This window comes from Ornithodoros turicata, unplaced genomic scaffold (genome assembly GCF_037126465.1).
Source record: "Ornithodoros turicata isolate Travis unplaced genomic scaffold, ASM3712646v1 ctg00001005.1, whole genome shotgun sequence".
Taxonomy (NCBI): domain Eukaryota; kingdom Metazoa; phylum Arthropoda; class Arachnida; order Ixodida; family Argasidae; genus Ornithodoros; species Ornithodoros turicata.
Genome location: NW_026999436.1, coordinates 70,041 through 95,843, shown reverse-complemented (window position 1 = coordinate 95,843; position 25,803 = coordinate 70,041). Strand labels below are relative to the sequence as shown.

Sequence of the window (25,803 nt, the reverse complement as noted above, 5' to 3'; positions counted from 1 at the left end):
CAATCCACCTGGAGCATTATTTTTCAATTGGCAGTGGCATTACTATTACAACACACCACACACTGCATGTCTAAGGTGCGTGTACAATGCATCAAACCTATTCTCAGGTACAGGCGAACTGGTATGCAATTACAACATGAAACAATTTAGACAGAGATCGTAAAGCCATGCCTTTTCCTCCGCGCCTCGGGTTTCATGTTATCCTCACATGCAGCTCATGTCGCCTGTGCTGGGCAGCACGAGCAAAAGCACAAATTGTTTTTGGTCACATGACACAGGACATCAATACAGTGAAACCTTCCTATGTTGGACACCAATGGTGCAGCCGAAGTGTGTCCTACTTATAGAGGTGTCCGAGTTCCAGAATGTGAGGGAAACAAAAACTGGAAAAGATCACAGCTGTGTTGCCAGAAATGTCCGCCTTCTTCAATTTATGGTCCTTAGTGGTACCTTGTGGTAGTGGTACCTCTACCCACTCTTCAATGATAATTAATACTGATTTTAGTAGATTCAGTTCCATTCAGATTCCACTCAATGGCATTACCTGTGGAGCTTTTCGAGCAGCTAGGACTTGTCTCTGAAGCGTCAGCCAGCTTTTCATTGCTTTGGTGCAGTGTGCGTTCAAAGCCTCTAGGCAAACGGAAGACAAGTGCTTACACAAAGAATCACAATGTAGACTGACAGCACTTGTTTTTGGACTCTAAAAACTAAAGCAACAAAATGCTGAGACCAGTGTAGGGGGGAAAGGGGGCGAAAGTCAAGGCCACTGGCTCATTTTGGGTCTTTTTGGTGCAAAGATGGGTCGATATTGAGGTAATTTGGCCAGGGTTTTTTCCAACTTAGCAGCGAAAACCCTGTCCTACTTCCGAGATAGGGAGGTGTCCGACATAGAGAATTTCGTCCCTATGTAGTTTTAATGGGAGCCTGCCCGTGCAATGAAATCTTGTCCGACATGGGAAGTTGTCCGAGGTAGGGAGGTGTCTGACTTTGGAGGTTTTACTGTACTATACATCATTCTACATCATGTAATCTAACAGTTGGTCACGTTTGGGTATTTTAACCATGGAATTTGCCCTGCATGCACCATACCACGTTCAAACACGAACAACTGCTAGATAGCAGCATGTACTGTTGCCGTATAGCATTTATGAATTGCGTCCTGTGATCGGAAACAGCGGTATCTTTTTCTGCTACAGCCGGTAAACTACAGTAAAGATTTAGAAATACATACTGTGTCATACCATAAAGTACTGTGGGAAATGGCAGTTTGAAAAACTGGAGAAGACTGTCATTAGAACGGGGGACATGTTTTACGGTGAAATTTTTTACAGTGTGTGCTTTACCACGTAATGCACTGCAGGCCCACCACAGTATGGTAACGCTCTGAATACTGATTTGCACAAACAAGGAATGTGTGCGTTTCTTGTACTAACTTCCCCTTATGCAAAGTAGTAGAAAAATGTTTTCAGCCAATGGAGAGGAGGACATAATTCTGGAAGGACATCATTCTGGAGTCTCGTTGACCTACAATGCGTCGTGTGTGAAGGTCATTTTGAAGAGTGTAGGTGGTAAAACACTGTGTTCCCACATTCTTGGCAGTGTTGACTAATAACCATAATAAAGTAGAGAGTACATTTGTTGCTTCATATATTTGTGTCATGGCAAAGTATGTACAGATACATCTGTCTCAACATGCAGGTTCCAAAACTGCTTTTTGTGCCCAAAATATGACAAATAGTTGTCTGTTCAACACCACTAATCATGTGCCGGCCTCCATGACACGTCTGTGACATTCCAAAGTGATTAACATGTCCCATAAATGTGTGCAGTGCTGAAGATGATTGTGTACCTTCTATGGATTCTTGTTTCAAGAAAGGTGCTGTGTGATTTGCTAACAGCACGTGGCTGTACCTTCACAATTCTACATAAAAATATGTCAAGTTTCCGGAAGGAAACATCATGAAGGTCCATAGCGAAAAACCCTGAGACGAAGGATAAGAAGGGACATACACAATGTCTCAACATAGTGTGTGTATGTCCCTTCTTGTATCTCCTCTTCAGGTCTCGCCATCATGGACACTATCACCAGCTCGCTTACTGTTGAACCGTTCTTTCAACGATAAATGTCACTTTCATGAACTGGATGGCAGCCAACATGCTGTCAATAAAAAGAATAATGGAAGGAGCTCAATATGATCCTTAGGCTGTGCGTGGTCATTGCTTTCTGACAAATGGTGACTTAGAATTTCAGGAGAGTGCCTGCAGTGGTAGTGTGTTCTCTTGTGTTCTCACCCTTGACGCCCATTGTGTGTCATCGGACACCTGTAATCTGCTAACATGCACATAGTAAAACAAAGTGTATTTATATTTCTTTGAATACAGTTGGTACAGCACATTGTTTTTTTACGTGTTCTTTAGGAAATAGAAATTAAAAAATTCTCTACTCTGCAAGTCTCCTGTCAGCTCTACGGAGCAGCTTCGAATTTCACTAGAAGCCACGTGTGAAACCTAGACCAAACTAGTGTTGAAGGTCCATATAGGTCATAGATAGATATCATTATTATTATTAGATCATAGGTCAGACTTAGGTCCTGGTTGGTAGCAACGCAATTGAACCTTATTAAAAATTGGTGCAGGAGGTGACCAACATAACTAAGTACAACAACTGACTCTCGCAAATTTTGTGGTGTTATACTTTTGAAACAACATTAATACGCCGCAGTGGTCTTTTCTCCTTTGTTCCTTTTAACCTAGAAGTATTAGGTCTTCGGCATCACCAGCCTTAGTTGCTGAACATGCAGTTATTTACGTTGAGCGCTGCAGTTTCATATTTGTTTCTCTAGACAAGCAAGTCCGTGCTTCCCCATTTTGATAAGGGTATTTCAGCTTTGACAGGGCATTTGTGGACAAGGAAAACATTTGGACTCTGTGTATTTTGCTACGAAGTGCACCGTACAAGGCAGAGGACAGCATCAACCGTTTCCACCAAGGTTATTAAATTTGTGATAAAGTACATATACCTTTTGTCACTGACTAATTTCGTGGCAAAGTTACTTGAGCGGCAGTTGTGCAATTTCAACACATGCTCAAAAAAAAAAAAATCGGGTATGGGAAGTGCTGCCTGGTTGAACATGTGGAGTACACAATATAATAATTGGGGGTTTACGTCGCGACACAACTGAGTGTGAAATACACAGCACAGTGTAATGTTCCTTATTCTGGCAATGTTAGCATAGTTCAAGAAGTGGGAAATGTTGCACTACCCTTAATAACATCTGTTCGGCCCAGAAAACAGGATATATATACCCTGATTTGAAGACAGAGCAGCTTCGAATTTCACTAGAAGCCACGTGTGAAACCTAGACCAAACTAATGTTGACTATGACTAACTCAAAAGCACTATGAGATCGACCCGTACGTGTTCATTTACGAAACTATTATGACTGAAATATAGCCTGTGTGGTATAGAGCAATGCGCACACTCAAGTAGACATGCAAAAAATACGTATAAGGGCTCCCGATCTACATGCCGCGATGCGCTCTACGAGATAAACAACACACTACAAAACTACATCCAACACTTTTTGTGCGGGGCAACTCTAATGACCACTTTCATATAACCGACGAATGGTTGAACGAATGCAGTTCGAATAGTCACAATACATTCCTACGTCGTTCATTGCGGTCACGCTATCATGCTGCACAATATATGTATCTCGTGTAACAAGCCCGGCAATCGCACGATGTGCACACAAGCAAAAATACGGTCTTCTTTCTTTGAAGACCTGTCCTCTGCAGGTATATGCTCAAACGACCACCAAGTCTCACGTTGTTGCTCAATCGCTCCCATTCCTGGACTTGCAGTAAATCAGCAAAGGGTCGACGTGAATGCAGCTGAACGGTTGAACTGCGAAGTTCTCGAGCACATAATCACAATTACACGTCGAAAATGTTGTTGAGGTGAGTTCGCAGTTGTTGTTTCCATCGTTCAATAGTTCTCGGGATTACCTCGGACGAAACGCTCATCGTAGACGGCCGCCATAACTGGATTTCCTCGCAAACGGGAGAAACCGCCAGGGAAGTCGGAGAAAGCCTCAGCTTTCATCCAATCAGAAGCACGATTCCCTATCTACGTAGATGGAGCAGGGTTATCCCATCTACGTCACGAAAATGGCTGCGCCCATGGCTTGTTTTGATTTCTTTGATTAATTAATTTTCGTAATAGGGAGACAAAATTGAGAAACGAAGGTGCGTTTCGGGGGCAGTTGGACGTGCTCGTTCTGAATATCACAACCGTTTTAACACATCGGGAAATCGGCGTAGCTGACCTTTAACACATCGAAATGCGCGATGGTGCTTATTTTTAAGTAAGCATTTTCTTAAGTAAGCATGTGTAAGTAATTTCTTCATGCATATGAAGTGGTAAAATAAAACCGGCGCCTTTCTAAGGACCACTCATTTTATTCTACATAGAGACTTTCCACGGGAGATGTTCGGAAAGCTCCAAGGGGCAGACGCAGTCTCTGATGATGTAAGGGATCTAACATTTTCAGGGTAGATGGTCGCGCCGATCCGTATACCGCATATGCATAGTCCAGCCTTGAAAGGACAGTGGAGGAATATATCCGATGCAGCGATTTCCGATCTCCACCCCAAGATTGGTGCTAGAGTACTTTTAGCAGGTTTGATGATTTTATGCATTTTCTTTAAGTGCTTGATATGTGCTTCAAAAGTCCGTTTTTCGTCAAAGATAAGTCCAAGGAATTTATGTTCCGATTGAACAGTTGCATCTTGAGTATATTTTGAACGCAGGTCCAAAAAATAGTCCTCTAACCCTTGAAAAACCCTTGAAAAACGAACGCAAACAGTCTTTTCATGGGAGAATTTAAAGCCATTCTTATGGGAACATCTGACTAATAACTGTAGTTGACGCTCACATATAGCCAGGTTACACGATAAATAAGATATCTGAATGTCTTCTACATATAGTGAATATGTGACTGACGATATAGAGTTCACCTTTACAATAAAAAGTGTAACGCTTAAAACGGATCCCTGAGGAACACGTTCTCCTCAATGCATGGACGTGATAGTGTATTGCCCAACTGAACTCTGAAAGTTCATCCCCGGAGGGAATCTGCAATGCAGTGTAGAAGACTGCCACGTATTCCAAATGAATACAGGTCACGCAGAATTCCATATCGCCATTAGGTGTCGTAGGCCTTTTCTAAATGAAAGAAGACCGACACACAATGCTGCTGACGAATGCTTCCCTTATAGTTGTCTCTAACGCAACAAGATGATCAACGGTTGGCACGCAGCTCGGAAGCCAGACTGGTACTGGCTGAGACACTGATTTTCCTCGAAATAATATAAAAGGAGGTTGTTTGCCATCCTCTCAAAAGTTTTTCCTAGACAACTTGTGAGAGCAATAGTGGGATAGGAACGATCCATTCCCCGTTTCAGAAATGGGATTATTGTTGCTGCTTTCCAGTGTGAAGGAAGATTACCCTCCTTCCATACCAGGAGTCAAGTAACCCTTCTTTTGACGTCTGAGATAAATGTTGTAACATAGCATATGTGACGCGATCTGGACCTGGTGCTGTATGCTTAGATGATAATGCTCTCGACAATTCTACCATGGTGAAAGGTTCATTTTACGAAAAATTGTCAGCAGTATTATTAATTATGCTGTGTTTCTAAGCAGCTTCTTCGATTTTCAAAAACACCTTACTATAAAGTAAGGAGCTTGATATACTTTGAAAATGCTCGCCAAGTGCGTTGGCCTGTTCTTCGAGGCTGTGACAGGTAGCACCGTTGACTTGTAAAAGAGGAGTGGAAAAGTTAGCATAATCGCCCTTGATTTCTTCAGTCTGTCACACACAAACTTTGATGGCGTATTAGTATTTAAAGATGATATAGAGCTTTCCCAAGACTTGCGCTTAGCTTTTCGACGTGCTCACCTTCCTTGCTGTTTTTTAACGCAATCAGGTTTGACGATTTCGGGTATCTTCTGAACATGCCTCATGCTCGATTTTGTTCTTTTATAGAAGATTGACGTTTATTTTCCACCGAAGCGTTGGCCGCTTGTGAAGGCGACCGGAAGTTTGTGGGATAGACTCGGTGGCAGAGCTAATTATGGTGTTTATGATAAGGGTATTTGCTTCGTCAACTCCCGGTTCCTAAAACCTGGACGTGAAGATCCGTGCTGTCTCATGAAAGAGGCTCCAGTTTGCGTCTGATGATATCCACCTGGATGGACGTGTGCTTAAATTAGTGTGTCCTTGGCTTAACATTAAGACTGTTGGGAAATGTTCACTGCCCCGAGGGTTGCTCTCAACTGCCCACCTGATGTTTTGGAACAAGGATGGGCAACAAAAGGAAATGTCAATTGCTTAGAAGGACTGTGATGTACTGTTGACGTATGTCGCAGCTCCTGGATTCAGGAGGCACATTTGTCTTGAAAGTAGCACCGTTTGTATCATTTTGCCACGTCCGTCAGTTTTCCTGCTGCCCCACAGGTAGTTATGGGCATTGAAATCTCCCAGTAAAAGGAAAGATGGTGGCAGTTGATCTATTAAAGTCTCTAGGGTGTTTCGACCTACCACAGCCGATGGTGGTAGGTATAAACAACGAATAGTTAGGACATCATGAAGACATATTTGAACAGCAACAGCCCCGAGTGTTGTTTTCAGTGGAAAATGCTTTGAAGGAAGGTTTTTCCATGTAAGGACAGCAACACCTCCAGATGTGCGTACGCGTTCCATCGACACGAGCTTTTCGGAACAGGTTCGACCGGCTGAGTGTATGGCCCCTTCGGGTCGGTTAGGTCGCCTGTATTGCGAAAGAGAACACATCATACCTGTCTGCAAGATAAATTACGTCGTCAAGATTCGTGAAAAGCTCACGACAATTCCACTGCAGAATCTCCATAACACAGAAAACGAAAAAGATATGTGCAACACGTGTCTGCATTTTGGTGAAGAGTGTGCTGTTCAAATAAGCTTGAATATATTTCTTTTTTGGGCCATTATGGGCTGTCTCGGAACTTTTTTTCCGAGCAGCCGCCAGTTCCTCGTGCTCGCAAAAGAGCCTTCCGAGCTCGTATCATCATCGCACTCCAATGAAGTCATTTCCATAGGTGGCGCCGACAGGAGTGGAGTCGATGACGGTGACGCCTCAGAAGTTAGTGGAGTTGGGGTGGATCTTCGATACCCTTGTTTTCCTCTGTGATCGCTAATGTACTTGTGTGTACTTCAGTGTACCCATGCAGGTTTGTGTGTGTGTTTTGTGACCTGTTGTGCTTTTCCTTTAACTGTAACTGCGAAATATTTCTCAAATAAATATGGTGATACTTTTTTCTTGCTTCCGGATAACTTATGTTTTGCTTGACCTTGGCAAGTAGAACCTCCTTCTCATATTTCCACTTTGGACAAGATCTTGAATATGAGGGGTGCTCACTTGAGCAATTGACGCAGCGGGCAGCCCCCTTGCACTCCTTTGTGTCACGGCCTGCCTGGCACCACCGTGCACAACAAGGAGAGCCCCGGCATGCTTCACCAGCGTGCCCGTATCGATTACAACGAAAGCAGAGGAAGGGATTTGGAATGTACAGCCGCACGTTTGCTGAAAGGTACCATAATTTTAACTTACCAGGTAACGTAGGTGTGTCAAGGTTTTTAAGATGTTGCTTGTGCTAATATATTCACCATTCTTACGAATCTTAATTTTGCGAACATTTATGACGTCCCGATCTTTCAAGTTTCAAGGATCTCTTCTACAGGTACGTCAATCAGCTATGAACCTTTGATGACGCCCCAGCAAGTATTCAATGTTTTGTGCGGAGAAGCTGAAATATTCTTTCCCATCACCTCATGTGCCTTTAGGATGTCTTCATAGTCTTTTTCATTTGTGCATTTTAGGACCAGTCCAGCGGATCCTATACGTTTGATTTCAGTAAGGCCCTTAGACAGTGATGCCATTCCTTTCTTAATGAAAACGGATGAATTTTCCCCAGTTGTACGTTTTTGTCTTTCTCTTTGTCTGAAGACGTCAATACAATGTACTTTGAAGTGAATTCTTTCGATACAGTCCTTAAGGGTTTGGTCAGTAGTTGCTTCGCGGCCACGATCTCAGATGACAAGAAAATCTACCCATGCAGATTTGATCAAACATATGGTCCTTGAAGTCACCCGTAGTTCATACTCATACGAAAGTATGAGGAAGGTCACGGAGTTTTGACAACTCTTCGGCCAGAGCTTGACCATCAATCAGACAACCATCGTCCAGGTCCTCTCCCTTTTGCCTTTCATCACCTTAGCATGGTACGGGTAACACCTTGGGACTGAGGACTCGGGTTCCTGGTGGCGCCACTCACCAAGCACCAACATAAGCTAGTGCCCCTGCGCGGTGAAGAAGGATGTGCTGTATATCTGCTATAGCACCGCACTGACAGCACCTGGGAGAGTCAACTTGTTTCAAGCACTTACGCCGCTGAGCTGTAAAAGTCACAAAGAGCCGCACTCGATGAATTAAGGCAGCATCTTGACGAAAGGTATTTCGTGGCATGAGGAAACCGAGTGTTGGATCAACTCTTCTCAGCGTGGATGGGGATTAAATATGATGACAATCGATGTTCTGAGGCTGGAACACATAGAAAGAACTCATACATACGAACCCTAAAGTCCCTAAGAAATGCAGGGGGGAACGTAAGACAAGCCTTCATCGTCAGTGTACTTTTTATTTTCTTTAGTAATCATTTTCGTTTATTTGAGCAGTGATTTTTTAGTACTCTATTCACACAAGTACTACTTACACTTACTCAACCAGATATTTTTCGAAAGTACCGTACCAGATGTCGTCCCACATCCATGTTCGGCACTGCTTTATATGAACACCGCTGAAAAACAAGAAGATACCAATTTTAAGCAGGCACAAACAGATAAGATAACATACAAGCAGGCAAGCTTGCAAGCAAGGTGAGTGATCACTGAAGTGCGACCTTGGGGTCAAGACCAACAGTAGCTATTTTGTTGATGATGATGAGTATGGTGATTCGAGTTTTTTGGCACATTGACAACTATGGTCATAATGTGCCACAGCGACGATAAGAATGGGCTCGTTAAAAGAGACCACCATGTTTAGTGAAAATATGCCACGGATCTATAAAAAGCATCATTCTAAAACTACAAAAGGATAAGAATTCCGACGTCTTCCAAGAAATGAAATACAACACTAAAGGGGATGATAGGGGAAGTCTCCTGTCTGTGTCTTTTCCATAAGTTATTCTATAACAGAAACACTTATCGTCTTTTCCCCGCTGCGGAATACGTTTCTTCGCGTCACTACCACGTTCACAAGATTATGCCCCCACAATGTCGTACTAATTCTTTCATGTACTCCTCCATTCCTAAGACAATTCTGGACTGGAATCACCTGCCGGAGTCGCTCGTTTTCATCCAAGACCCTGCCCGCTTTAAGGCTGCCATCATCCAACACTAGAAAACATAGTCTATGTCTCATGATCGTTCCAATCTCACTTTCCTCCACCTCTTTTTTCTTTCATTATCTCACCTCAACCGTGCACAATGCTCCCATAATTGAGCTAAGTATACACCCCGTGCAGCATTTTCCTATCTGCATCCCAAGACCTGTGTGCCAACATTTTTAGTAAATTGAGAGAATTTATACATTTAAGCTTCAAGCGTTTTACGTGAGGAAGAAATGTGAGCTTTTTGTCGAATATGATACGAAGAAATTTGTGTACAGACAAAACAGGAAGATGGTGGCTATCAAGTTTGATGGTCGGTGGTGGAAACACTCCCCTAACTCTCTCTTCCCTTTATCTTTAACTTTGAGAAACTGTTTACTATACTGGAAAGAGCTTGAAATGCTTTCAGAGTGCTTCCAAAGGGCGCTAGCCTGTTCTTCCAGGCTTTCACATACTTGGCCATTAACTTCTAATAGAGCGACAGGGTGACAAATATGTTCCCCTCAGATTTTTTGAATCGCCACCGTTCAAGGCTTCTACCCTTCACCTTAAATCCCCTCGGCACGGTAATTGGGACGGGGGGTTGGTGTCCGTGGGACGCCACTCACTCAACACCAGACAAAGTCGGCTTCTCCTTGCGGGTAGCTATTTTGGTGCGATCAAGTTTCTAAGTGAGCGTAGAGGAATGGAGTGTATGCATAACTAAATCGTTTCTGCCAGTCTGAGCTTGTGTGTGCTTGTTTACGTTACGTCCTTTTGTCGTGCCCAACTACAGAGTTTTGTTTATTATACATTGCGTGTTAGCGCCGCCAACGGGGCTATGGGCTATGAGCGGCGCACGATGCATGGACAAATGGAAGGAGGACAATGGGAAGGAGAGGGAGACAGCAGGATTGGTATGCCCTCTGGGTCGACATTTGTCGGTTACATCTGCTGGGAAATACATGGAAAAGCCCTGTCAGCACAGCCTGTGTTGATTAATAGGCACGTACTAATAGTCGACTAATAATCGACTAATAGACACGTGCTGGGTACCGCGCCATACGTGTCTACTAATCGGAAGAAACGTTATTGCAGGATCTGTAGATTTCAGACCTGCTGGTTCCAGACAAGTATGGGCTTGTACAAGGTCGTGCACGTCAGCCAATTGCTCTTGACGATTCCAAAGACCCCCTGTGGGTGCCATGGACGCGAGTAGGAGCCTCTCTCTTGGCGTACTCAAATCGGGGGTATGAGACACCCGGAGCGTCCAATAAACAGCGAAAATAGATTTGCAGTGCTACGTTCCCTGCTCACCGATGCCCCTTCCGGCCTTCTGCTCATGCAATGCACAGCTGGACATATTGGCTTAGTTTGTAACTATAGTAACCTCGGAAGGGACAACTGCAGTTGTGAGGACTTCCTCTCTCAAACGCGAATGGAATGGAAAATATTCGAAGTCGTAACTAACGTTATAGGAGTTGTTTACTATGAGGAGGGCTGCATGGCGTGATTGTGTCTCCAATAATGCACTACACTTCGCGCAAATAACCTCCGATACCTATGTGTACGTTGCCCACTAATGGAAAAGCATGATAATAGTTATAAAAATAGTACACTTTCTCCTAAAGGGTGCGTAGGCCAACATAGTAAGTCCGTCTTTCGCTACCGAGCCCACGCTTTAGAGGCCGTCCTGCCGGCGCTGAGCAGGAAGTATGTCACAGCAAATGTCATCCACACGGGCGCTTGTCGTCTGCTTTCACGTATCGCAGTGACGGTAGAGAGAAAAAAAGATTGGAGTCTCACGCTCCTGGTGTGCGAGTGACGCTTGTAGGGAGTTAAGTGAGTGCTGACTGAAAACATTCGCGCTCCGGGGCGACTACCTAAGAACCAGTTGGTGTCTAATGAGTCGCCCCTCGTCTGTGGGCGCTGAAGACATTGCTTCTGCTGCTGGTGATGATGATTTGGTATTTATGAAACACAAACTGCATTTTCTCATATTTCCAGTAAATCGTAGGCAATATTTCATAGAGACACCAGTCACCTTCATCTCAACAGTATCGTGGCACTGATCATGATGTGGAGATGCGATATAGACCTGTTGGTGCTGATTCACTTTTTTGTCCTTGGGCAACGACACAAATGACGCACAGAGCAAGATGAATGCTCCACTATGAACAATGTTTATTTGCACTCGCACATGCAATCTTCGTTTGCTCCTGGAGCGTTCGTGCGCCCCATCCCCTCTGTTCTGTCATTTGTGTCGTTTACCTCTCGAAGAACTAAACTACAATGCATTGCAGGATTACATTTCTTACTTGGCACGCATGGAAAACTTGTCAACATCACTCAATACTGCACGCTGTCCATTAAACATAAAAATCTTTGCTGCATTGACACCAATGTTATTCGCTGTACTTACCCCAGCTTCTAAAAGCAGATTCTGGTCATGTTCATCGAATTCCGCAGCTGTCGTCTGTAACAAAAATATGTGGTCAATTACTTCATGTTATTGGCACAAACAGTTCCATTAGATATGGAGGAATTAAGCTAGAAGAGCCAATGGCCGAGCGACTCGGCGTTTTCGTCTCTAATTTCTATGCAATATCGATAACGTGAACTTCTCCAATTCACCGTAGGAGCAGACCGCCATATGCGTAGAAGCAGAAGAGAGCAACTGTTGCTTCACTGTGCTAGCTACGACTTCCATAGAACTTGCATGGACCATGCACTCATTCGTGTTCCCTTGGGTCGAATGGGTGTTCGTCCGTCGAGTTTGAGTAATTTTACGACTATGCATGGATTATGTAACCGCGTCCAGCTTTGAACATTTGAATAAACCACTTGGACACATTACGACTAGACCCAAACTATCTCGAACATCACGACCCTTGTGTAATGTTTTTAGGTTTTCCTTCTTTATCATTCCTGCACACACACGTACATGTGCAAGCACTAAATAGGACCCGTATACAGAGTATTGAACTCGGCCCTACTTCGATACTTTTTGCATGAGCTCGATGTACCAGTATAAGTACCTGCCCAATGAAACTCAGTTCAGCATATTGCAATTTACTGACCGTCGCAGGAGTTTACGGAACGCAAACTGCACATGCGTCACTGGGTTGGCCAATAGAAAATGGTCCTTTCTCTGCATACTCACGCGTCTCCTGTCATTTCCCGTCAGACGTGACACTTTGTCGTCATTTTTGTGTCTCTCGTGTCAGAAAGTATGTTTCGGCATGTGTGAGGAGAAACCAATTCCCTCCCAGCTCGTACAACATTAACATGTTTTGCGATGTTGATACGAAATCCGATTGCATTTGGAGCACGTTCGTATCTACCTCACATGATCATGTTCACACCACGACCTACTACAGCTTTTCGCGTCGTATTTAATCCTTATACCGCGGAATTTAATCCTCCTTCCGTCACTTTTAGTCCTTGTTTCGACGGATTTAATCCTTATGCCGCCACTTTTAAACCTGATGTCGTGGAATTTAATCCTAAATTATTGGGTTAACTTTGCATTACTCTTTTCACTACAATGCGACAGTGTGGGACTACCTGTATGATTTATGACCTGTTTTGACTATTTCCATTTTACAGCCATACACTGAGCTTTTGTGACTATGACTGCTCAATGCACTACTATGTGATAGTATGGGACTACCTGCATAATTTATTACCTGTTATGAGTATTTCCTTGTCTACGGTTATAAATTGACTTTTTATGACTACGCCTACTCTATGCACTACTATGGGATGGTATAGGACTACCTGCACTATTTATGACCTGTTTTGACTATTTCGTCGTTTACAGCCATAAAATGACTATGCCAACTCTGTGCACTACTGTGGTATGGTATGGGACTACCTGCATGGTTTATGACCTGATATGACTTTATCCTCGTTTATCTCTATCAAATGACTTTTTTGTGACTATGCCTACTCTATGTAGCACTAATGGATGCTATGGGCTACCTACATGATTTATGACCTATTAGGGCTACTTCCTTGTTTATGGCTATAGATTGACTTTTTATGACTTTACCTAGTGGATGCGCTACTATGGGATGGTATGGGACTACCTAAATAATTTATGACCTGATATGACTATTTCCTTGTTCATGGCTATAAATTGACCTTTTTGTGACTATCACTGTTCGATGCACTCCTATGTGATAGTGTGGGACTACCTGCATGATTGATGACTTATGTGTTTTTCCTTGTTGATGGCCGCAAATTCAAATTTATGACTATACCTACTCCATGCGCTACTGTGGGATGGTATGGGACTGCCTACATGATTTATGACCTGATATGACTATTTCCTTGTTTACGGGTATAAATTGATGTTTGACTATGCCTACTCTATGCACTACTATGAGATTGGATGAGACTACCTGCGCGATTTATGACCTGCTGTGACTATTTCCTCGTTTACAGCCATAAACCGACTTTTTGTGAATATGCTTACTCTATGCACTACTATGGTAAGGTATGTGGCTACCCGCATGATTTATGACCTGATATGGCTCTTCCCTTGTTATGGCTATAAATTGACCTCTTTGTGAATATCACTGTTCAATGAACTCGTATGTGATAGTATGGGACTACCTTGCATGATTTATGACCTATTATTACTATTTTCTTGTTTATGGGTAAATTGATTTCTTTTGACTATGCCTACTCCATGCACTATAGTGAGATAGGATGGGACTACCTGCACGACTTATGGCCTGTTTTGACTATTTCCTCGTTTACAGCCATAAACTGACTTTTTGTGAATATGCCTACTCTATGCACTTCCATGGGGCAGTATGGGGCTACCTCCATGGTTTATGGAGTGACATGACTATTACCTTATTTATGGCTATAAATTCACTTTTATGACTATGACTACTGTTTGCACCACTATAGGATAATATGGGGCTACCAGCATGATTGATAGCCAGTTATGACTGTTTCTTTGTTTAGGCCTATAAATTGACTTTTTGTGACCAGGACTACTCTATGCACCACAATGAGATGGTATGGGACTATGTGTATGCTTTATGACCTGTTATGACAATTTCCTTGTTTCTGGCTATAAATTTAATTTTTATGACTTGCTCTTCCGCCATGCACTACTATTTGTCAATATGGGGCTACTTGCAATGTTTATGACCAGTAATGACTATTTCCTCGTTTGCAGCTATAAATTGGTCGTCGCTGGTAAATGCACTACTATACCGTAGTATGAGAGCACCTGCATCATCTATAACCTGTTATGACTATTTCATTGTTAAAGGAAAATTTATTATGAACGTGATACACAAGTTGTACTCAACCTGTGTTTACATCAATAAATTGATTTTTATGATTATGTGTACTAATTGAACAACCATGGGATAATTTAAGATAACTGAATGTTTCTTGACCTGTTATGACTATTTTCTCGTTTGTAGCTACAAAGTGATTTTTATGTATACAACTATTCTTTGCACAACAAAGGGACATTGTAAGACTACCTACATAATCAGTGACCTGTTATGTCAGTTCCCTGGTTTACAGCTACAAATTATCTTTTTTGTGATCTATGACTACAGTGTGCACTACAGTGGAATACAACAGTAACAACTTTATTTTAAGATGATGAATGCGGAGTTTCATGACCGGAAGCGATACTCTAACCCATTGGTGGTGGTGATGTGGGGAATGAAATAATGAGCCCCTTCTCAATAAGGATCGAAGTCTGATTGTGTTCAGAAAGTTCAAAAGAGCTTTGAGCGCACAGCGTTGGTGGGCTGGACACAGCTAGGAATAGCACGAGACTATCCTGCACGATTTATGACATGTTATGACTGTTCCACGTTCGCAGCTTCAAATGAACTTTGGGTAGAGCGATGGGATAGTATAAGTCTATGCTTTCTATGTGAGCATTCAAAGACTGGGCTCACGTCATTTTAACACACAAGGCCTGCGACGCGCAAAGAGATCAATGAAGCGATAGATTGTATGGGAACATGAATAACATTATAAAGAACTGATGGCCAGGATGTCGTACTGTGATGGGCATGCCATTGCTGACCAACTTACATTTGGAAGAAGGCGAGAAAAAGAAAGGGGATTTTTCTATGAATGTCATATTTCAATTGTTCTTTCCTAGGCAACTCGAAGGTAGTGTTGTGTTTGTCTATGGATATGTTCCATCTTCAGAGCAACAACTTTCCAGGCAGTGCGCGTTAGTTCCAGGTAGTTCCCATACTATCCCATTGTAGCGCATAGAGTAGGCATAGTCATAAAAATTCAATTTATAGCCATAAACAATGAAATAGTCATAATAGGTCATAAAATCCCACTGTAGTGCATTGAGTAGTCCTAGTCACAGAAAGTCAAATTATATAGCCGTAAAGACAGAAATAATCAATACAGGCCATAAATCATGCAGGTAGTCACATCCCATCCAATTGTAGTGCATAGAGCAGTAGCATAGCAGTGCAGAGCAGCAGTCACAAAAAGTCATCTTATAGTTATAAACAAGAAAATAGTTATAACATACATCATACATCATGCAGGTAGTCCCACACCATTCCATGGCAGTGCATAGTGTAGGCACGGTCACAAAAAAGTCACTTGATGGGTGTAAACGAGGAAGTTGTCAAAACAGGTCGTGAATCATGCAGGCAGTCCCATACCATCCAGTAGTAGAGCTTGGAGTGGCCATAGTCATAAAAAGTCATTTTATAGCTATAAATAAGGAAATAGTGGAAACAGGTAAGAAATCACGCAGGTAGCCCCATACCATCTCATAGCAGTGCATAGAGTAGACATAGTCACAAAAAGTCAATTTAAGGCTGTAAACGAGGAAATAATCGAAACAGGTGATAAATCATGCCAGTACTCCCATAACACCCCATAGTAGTGCATGGAGGAGGCATGGTCAAGCAATTTATAGCCTCAAACAAGGAGACAGTGAAAACATGACATATTTGCAGGCGGTCCCATACCGTCCTACATTATTGCATGTAGAAGTCACAGTCTTCAAAAATCATTATGTAGGTGTACAGAAGGAAATAAGCAAAACATGTCATAAACCATGCAGGTAGCTCTGTACCAGCCCACTGTATGCGTAGAGCAGTAATTGTCACAAAAAGACAATTTATAGTTATAAACAAGGAAATAGTCATAACAGGTCATACATCATGCAGGCAGTCCCTACCATCCTATTGCAGTGCATAGAGTAGGCATAATCACTACAAAAGTTAATTTATTGCTGTGAACGAGGAAATAGTGAAAGCAGGTAATAAATCATGCTGGTAGTCCCATACCATCCCACAGCAGTGCATAGGGTAGGCATAGTCACAAAAAGTCATTTGATAGCCATAAGCAAGGCAAAAGTCATATCAGTTCATAAATCATGCAGGTAGTCCCACACTATCCCATGGTAGTGAATAGACTAAGCATAGTTGCAAAAAATCAATTGATGGCTGTAAGAGGAAATAGTGTAAACAAGTGATAAATCGTGCAGCTATCCCTAAACCATTCCATAGTAGTGCATAGAGCAGGTATAGTCAGAAAAAGTCTATTTATACCTGTAAACAAGGAAATAGTCATTGTAGGTCATAAATCATGCAGGTAGTCCCATACCATACCATAGTAGTACATAGAGTAGACATAGTCAAAAATTGTCAAGTTATAGCCATAAGCAAGGATATAGTCATATCAGGTCATAAATCATGCGGGTAATCCCATATTATCCCATGAAAGTGCATAGAGCTGGCATAGCCACGAAAAAGTCAATTTATGGCTGTAAACGAGAAATTCCCATTACAGCCCTTAAATTATGCAGGTAGTCCCATGCTATCACATAGTAGTGCATTGAGCAGTCATAGTCACAAAAACTCAATTCAAAGCCATAAAGCAGGAAATACTCATAATAGGTCATAAATTACGCAAGAATCCCATAGTACTACATAGAGTGGGCATAGTCATCATAAGTCAATTTATAACTGTAAACAAGGAAATAGTAATAACAGGTCATAAACTATGCAGGTAGTCTCATACTATCACATAGTAGTGCATTGAGCAGTCACAGTCACAAGAAGCTCAGTGCATGGCTATAAACATGTAAATAGTCAAAACAGGTCATAAATCATACAGGTAGTCTCACACTGTCACATTGTAGTGTATTGAGCAGTCATAGACACAAAAGTCAGTGTATGGCTGTAAGCGAGGAAATAGTCAAAACAGGTCATGAATCGTACTGGTAGTCCCACATTGTTGCATTGTAGTGCATAGAGTAGGCATAGTCACAAAAAGTCAATTTATAGCCGTAAACAAGGAAATAGTCATAATAGGTAATAACTTATGCAAGTAGTCTCATAGTACTACATAGAGTAGGCATAGTCATAAAAAGTCAATTTATAAGCGTAACCAAAAAATAGTCACAACAGGTCATAAATTATTCAGGTAGTCTCATACTATCACATAGTAGTGCATTGAGCAGTCATAGTCACAAAAAGCTCAGTGTATGGCTGTAAGCATGGAAATTGTTAAAACAGGTCATAAATCATACAGGTAGTCCCACACTGTCGCATTGTAGAGAAAACAGTAATGCAAAGAAAAAAGCCGAGAATTTAGGATTGAATTCCACGGCATAAGGATTAAAATTGGTAGCACAAGGATTAAATTCAACAGAAGTAGTATTAAATCTCGCGGTATAAGGATTAAAAGTGGCGGCATAAGGACTAGATCTTGCGAAACAAGGATTAAAAGTGGCGGCATGATGATTAAATTCCACGGTATAAGGATTAAATCCCGCGGTACAAGGATTAAATACGACTGGAAAACCTGTAGATTATGGTTTTCATTAAAACGTGGGTTTCTGCACTGTAATGGGATACCGTGTGACTGCCAGTCTGGATTGCGATATTGTGGGGCTATTCCCACGTATACGGGTTTTACCCACGGTTGTCATTAAAAAACGCGGGTTTCTGCACTGTAATGGGATAATGTGGGACTGTGTATGTGGATTACGTTATTGCGGGACTACTCCCATGTCCGCGGGTATAACTCATACTTTTCATTCAATATGCGGTTTTCTGCACCATAATGGGATACTGTGGGTGTGACAATTTGGATTACGGTATTGCGGGACTATTTGCATGTGTGCCGATTTTACCCATTGTTTTCACTAAAAACGCGGGTTTCTGCACTGTAATGGGATACCTCGGGATTGTCTATCTGGATTACTACCCGTGTTTTTCACTCTAGATGTGAGTTTCTGCACTCTAATTGAATACTGTGGGACTGTCTATCTGGATTACGACATTGTGGGACAATACCGTCGTCTACGGGTGTTACCCATCTAATTAAAAACGCGTTTTTTGCACCCTAATGGGGTACTGTGGGACTGCCTCTCTGGACTGCGATGTTGTGAGGCTATTCCCATGTCTATGGGTTTTACCTATGGTTTTCATTAAAAACGTGAGTCTCTGCACTGTAATCTAGACTGGACTGTCAATCTGGATTTCAATATTGAGGGACTATTCCAATGTCTACGGGTATTTCCCATGCTTTTCATTCAAAGGACAGATTTCTGTACTGTAATGGGATGCTGCGGGTCTGTGAATATCAATTACAATGTTGTGGCGCTATTCCCGTGCCCGCGGGCATAACCCGTGGTTTTCACGAAAAATAATGGTTTATGTACCGTGATTGGATACTGTACGACCGCCAGCCTTGCTTACGGTGTTGTGGGACTGTTCCCATGTGTGCGGGTATTACCCATGCTTCACATTAAATATGCGGGTTTCTGCACCGTAATAGAATACAGTGTGACTACCAGTCTCTATGACGCTATTGTGGGGCTATTCCCGCGGGATACTGTGATCCAGATAGAGTTCCATAGTATTCTATTACAGTCCAGAAATCTTCATTTTTAAGCATAACCGTATACATGGAAATAGTCCCACAATACAGTGAGCAGGATTGACAGACCCACAATATACTATTACAGCGCAAAAACCCGCGTTTTAATTAAAATCACAGGGAATACCTGTAGACGTCGGAATAGCCCCAGAATATCGTAATCAAAACTGACAATTTAACAGTATCCCACTAAGGTGCAGAAAAGAAACCCGCGTTTGTAATGAAAACCACGGGTAAAATGCGTAGACTTGCGAATAGTCCTACAATACCGTTATCCAGATTGACAGTCCCACAGTACCCCATTATGGTGCAGAAACCCGCATTTTGAATGAAAAGTACGGGTAATACCTGTAGACGTGGGGATAGCCCCAAAATATCGTCATCGATACTGTCAGTCACATAGTATTCCATTACAGTGCAGAAACCCGCGTTTTTAATGAAAACCATTGGTAAAATCCTTAGACATTGGAAGAGCCCCAGAATACCGTAATCCAGATTGACAGTCCCGCAGTGTCCCAATATGGTGCAGAAATCCGCATTATTAATGAAAAGCATGTGCAATGCCCGAGGCATGGGTATTGCACCAAAACATCGTAATCAAGATTGACAGTCCCGCAGTATCCCATTAGTGCAAAAACCCGCATTTTTAATGAAAAGCACGGGGAATACCCATAGCATGCTTACAGTCCCAGGATATCGTAATCAACATTGACAGTCCCACACTATCCCATTACTGCAGAAACTCACATAGTTAAAGAAAAGCATGGCTAATACCCGCACACATGGGATAGTCCCACCAGTATACAGTTATACTGCAGAAACCCACATTTTGAATGAAAAGCATAGGTGATACCCATAGGCATGGAAATAGTCCAACAATATCGTAATTCAGATTGACGGTCCCATAGTATCCCATTACAGTGCGGCAAACGCGTTTTTAATGGAAAGCACGGGGAATACCCGTAGTCTTGCTTATAGTCCAAGGATATCGTAATGAAGATCAACAGTCCCTCAGTACCCCATTACAGTGGAGAAATCCGCATATCTAATGAAAAGCATGGGTAATACCCGTACACATGGGAATAGTCCCACAATATCGTAATACATATAGACATTCCCAGAGTGTCCCATTACAATGCAGGAACCCACGTTTTTAATAAAAGCAAGGGTGATATCCGTAGACATCGAAATAGTCCCACAATGTTGCATTCCAGATACCCAGTCCCGCAGTGTCTCATTGCACAGCAGAAACCCCCGTTTTTAGTGAAAACCATGGGTAAAACCCGTAGACATGGGAATAGTCCCACAATATCGCAAGCCAGATTGGCAGTCCCACAGTATCCCATTACAGTACAGAACCCACGTTTTAATAAAAACATGGGTAAAACTCGTACACATGGTAATGGTCCCACGGCACCATAATCCAGATTGACAGTCCCACAGTATCCCATTATGGTACAGAAGCCCACATTATTAATGAAAAGCATGTGCAATACCCGTACACATAGAAATTGTCCCAAAATACAAAACAAAAGTCACGTAGCTCACACATAGCCACGTGGATTAAATTGCATGAAAAATGGATTATGTGAAATGAGGATTAACTCCTCAGTCCCGACGCTAATAGGGAGGATCAGCGCGAGTTTACACGCATTACCGTGCGTGATGGGACCCCGACAATATGCCCATTTTTTGACTAGAGCGTGTTCCGATGCCTTCGGGTACTTTCTGACTGTATCATATGAGATGCTGTGGGTCACTGCAGAGACATTTATGAAACGATAGTTCTTCATCTATGAGTTTATTTTTCATTGGTAAAAACGTGCCGAATGATAGTCTGCAGAAAGTGGGCTTACTTTGACACACTGTGTTTAAAAATATGTAAAAATATTCGTTTTCTGACATAACAGGTAATTTCGGTAAGTTCATTCGGTATTATTTCTGGGTGTGGAACCCCTTGTAACAATTGCGACTCCCGTTGAAGCAAAGAAATATTTTACATTCTTTGCAACGCACTGCTGTGAGTGCCTTGCAGCCGGGAAGCCTGCAGCGGCTTCGCGCTTTTTGTGTCGTGCCCATTTCTGGCATGTGAAGTGCACCACAGCTTCGCATCTTGGGTGGATGCAAAGGTAGGAATGGCTTTCGGCTTCCAGGTGTGTTTTCGTCCGTGCTGCTGTCACTGGTTTCGACAATGTCCTGAACGTAGATCAACCCTTCAGCAACACGCATGCGGAAGTCCAAATAGTCCAAAATCTCTTTAGGATTTTTCCCTTTCGACTGCATGGAACGACGGTACCTCACCCACGCTGCTGCACACGCCAAGTCAAACATGTGGAATACCATGCGGACTGTCCACGTGTTGGTTCTGGACCTACTTCGGTACATACTGATGCATCTGTCTAGTTGGTCGACGCCTCCCATGAATGCATTATATTTCGTGAGTGCGTCAGGTCTTTCAACAGTAATGTACTGTTTTGTTTTTTTACACCATCTGCGGCATGTTGTAACCGGCTCCTTTCCGAACATGGTAGATGCAACTAGAACCTGTCGACTGTCGTACCATTGGACGAGTGACACTGCACCATCGCCGCGAGCTACTTGTTCACTTGCACCTCTGCCCCCTTGCTTGAGCTGGCTTTCGGATCTCAGCTTGTTGGCCGCCGGGACTCTTGAGCGCATCAGTGTTCCGCAGCCACTGATGCCGTGTTGCAGCAATTCATCTAAAAGCGCTACTGATGTAAAATAGCGGTCCGTGAAAATGCAGGTTCCTGCTTGCAGGGATTCACAGAGCTTTAGTACAACTTTTCCTCCAATATCCAAGTCTTCACAAACGACGGCGCCTTTGATAGTACAACCCTTTCCCGCGTACATCGTGAAATCTAGGGGAATGCCATCGGGTGTGGCCAAAACAAAGTTTTTGAGCCCCACGGGGTTCGGCTTCCCCCTGACATACTGGCGCATTTTCACCTTCCAATGGAACGGCACCATTTGCTCGTCTATTGAAACGTACGAATGCATTCCTGCTGGACAGCGTTCAACAACGGCCGAACCTTCCAAAACGCATCTTCTCGTTTTTCGTCAGTAAGTACGTTGTCGTCGTCCACGAGTTTCACGGCATTTCGTAGGGAGTGGTATCGGTCTCTTGTCATTGCGGACACAACCATCGTAACTCTAGTCTTCCGTGCCTATGCCATCCTTGTCCTTGGGTACTGGGACGAATATGAAAAATTCTATGAGGTTATTCAGTCACTCAAAAAAATTTCGGCGTGCCTCACCCCCAAGACATGATATGGCCATGCTCACACCGAACATCTTCCATAGTTCAGTGGCTGTGGTCCCACAGCTTCTTCGTGTTATCCCAGGATTCGCAGGCGTGAAGCTGAGGAAACGGCAGAACAGGGCACGGTCATGATATCCCACAAGCGCAATACGATCCTGTAAATAGCGATGCTCAATCTATGAAGTCAAGCCGGGAATATTACCTCGTGCTGTGTTTCCAGAACAAACGGCCCGCTTCCTTCTTCTTCTTCTTCGTCTTTCTCCGCAGTGGCGCATAGCACGGGGAAATTGGCCACGGATCGTGACATGACCGCTTCCTTTTCGCTTCCGTTTGTGTCGGTGTACTCTTCTTCCTCGTCTTCTGCTTCTTCTGAACAAGAAGACGCTTCATATTCACTGTCCTCATCGGCACCTTCAATTTCTGAATCCCCATTGAGCAGCGCAGCAAGGATCTCTTCTTCATTTAGAGTCTTCCCTTGTACCAGAAATCAGAAAGGTAAAACACAGGCGAACGTTAGACAAATAGACAAACCAAATCATTGTTTCGCAATGCGCACTAATTTCCTAATTGTCAGCAGAGTGTACCCGTGTCGCAGATTTGATAACGATACAAAATCCTGTGTTGATCACTAATATTGCGCTCGTGCTCCTAAAATTGTGTCTAATCCATCAAATTAACGTATCTGCCTTCTTCTCCAATCACTTTTTGACAACAACAATGGCCTGTAAAGAAATAAATATCATAAACTTACTTGGACCTCGTGCGGGGGCACCTCCATCTTGACGTCTCCCCCGCGACTTGCGTCGCGGAAGAATCACGTGTTACGTGACCTTCTGACGCCATCCGCTCAAACGTTGCCTGCCTGCGTACTACTGATAAGGCCCAAGAAGGCCGAAACAACTGTCCAGTACTGGAATCGCGACGTTTGTCTTACATACACACATACACACATATATATATATATATATATATATATATATATATATATATATATATATATATTTATTTATTTATTTATTTATTTATTTATTCCGGATGCAAGAGTGATAGGGATCGTGAAATGAAGGAATCATTTTTAATACATCAGTTCAATCCGGCACTAAACGAACACCCGGGATCGCTGTCCACAGTGAAAAACATGAAGAAATAATAACGCCTACAATCGAAGAATCAAAATCTTCAAGACACTCGAGAATGTGTATACAGGGTGTCCCAGCACCCTGGTGAAAGAAAAAAAATGGTGTTCCTTCGCAAATTGCTTTCAGATGATCTATCGAACGAATTTTTGTTCCGAAAACGGCTTTGGTATGTGGTGACCAAAGAGATCACATGTTATCATTGGAACAAGTTAATTAACGTTAATTGTTGAAAGTTAATTAAGACATTGCCATAGGAGTCTGCTAATGCCCTCCTAGGGAGTGCCATTCAGCATGTGCTATATTGCAATTGATTTCATCTCGGAAAAAGTGATGGATATATTTTTTAAAAATATGGTCACATTTAACTGGCCATACCCTATATATATATATTTATTTATATATTATATATATATATATATATATTATATTATAGTATTATATTATATTTATATATATTTATATATATATATATATATATACAGTCGACCCCCGTTTATCCGGACGGTGCCGTTCCTGGTGAAATCGTACGGATACCGGGGCATCCGGGTAAATGAAACGACCGAATAGAAACGTCCTACAAAGCAAGGTTTAATTAAAACACAGAAATCTCGTCAATGACAGCTGTTACATAGTAGTGTAGGCACTCGATTCCTGCAAAGTTTTGCTAATTGCATAGAGTTGAGCCACGGTATTGCGCTGCTCGAAGAATGTCAGTGCGGACGCAAAGTGTCAATGTCGGAGCCTTGTTTCTCACTGGTGTCATCGGCACCGTCTTGCTGCACATCATCGGAGGCAACAGCAACAATCACACCGTCATCGGTCATAGCTGCACACGCGTCATCACCCTTATCAACGTCAACGTAGTCAGAAATCGCAGCATCATGTACGGCAGTCGCAGTGAGCCTCTGCATCAGGGATCGCAGCTCAGCTATGGGAATGTCTTCATCCGCCAACGGGCCGTAAGCGGCAGGCCCTCGGGTTGGAGTTTTCCCCTCTAGAACCGGACAGTTGCCCGACGTATTTCCAAATGACTGGTCTGGTCAACGTGACTCAACGCACACAAATAGAAAAGGGGGTCATCGTGCACAGTTGTCTCCCGTACGGAGAAATGTAGGTCCCTGACGTGTGACGGAAATAACCCCAACACGGCGAAAAGGGTGACGAAGCGGGATCAGCGTCTCCTGTTATACTCACCGTAGTCCGGATAACTGAAGCTGGATTACAGAATTTTCGACTTTCGTTCCCTGGAATTCTTGTCCGAGTCCGGAAGCTGACGGTCCGGATAAACATGGAGGGAAATCCGTTCCTGTGCCTTTTGTCCGCATACCGCGGGTTCCGGATAAATGAAGTCCGGATAAACGGGGGTCGACTGTATATATGTTGATCGGATCACGTCACGTGCGATGAAACGTGGGTGCACCATTTCACTCTTGAGTCTAAACGCGCATCAGAACAGTGGAAGCATCCGGGCTCGCCAGCTCCCACGAAGTTCAGCACCCCGTCCGCGTGTAAGGTCATGAACACGGTTTTCAGGGACAAGGCTGGCGTTGTTCATGTTGATTTTCCGTGCAATGGTAGCACTGTTAATAGTGCATATTGCTGCCAGGTTCTCAGGGATGTGGATACGGCGCTGAAGCCAAAGCGGCCGGGCCTCATCAACAAAAGAGGCCTCCTCCTACAGCACGATGAACGGCCCCATACCGCGCATCTCACGACACGCGCCTTACAGGAACTTGGCTGGGAGTTGCTTCCACATCCCCCTTATAGTCCAGACCTCGCCCCCAGCGATTTCCATCTCTGCTGGCCACTGAAGGCGTTCCTCGGGGTCGGCCACTTCAGCTGTGACGACGAGGTCAAGAATGCGGTCCGATCATGGCTGCTACGTGCCGGTAAGGATTTCTACGCTGCTGGCATTGTTGCAGAAATATTTCTTTTCGTAGTTTTTGAAGGAACCGCGAGAAAGAGGAACAGAAAAGAAAACATGATGACTTTTTTGTGGC

General features: G+C 43.1%; 1 protein-coding gene across 1 annotated transcript; it reads right to left on the bottom strand.

Moving 5' to 3' along the window:
* Positions 1-21,319: 21,319 nt before the first annotated feature.
* LOC135376049 (piggyBac transposable element-derived protein 3-like) lies at positions 21,320-22,372 on the bottom strand. The gene has a single exon (XM_064608651.1). It carries the CDS (start codon positions 22,370-22,372, stop codon positions 21,320-21,322), a length of 1,053 nt encoding a protein of 350 aa, XP_064464721.1.
* Between the last annotated feature and the right edge of the window lie 3,431 nt (positions 22,373-25,803).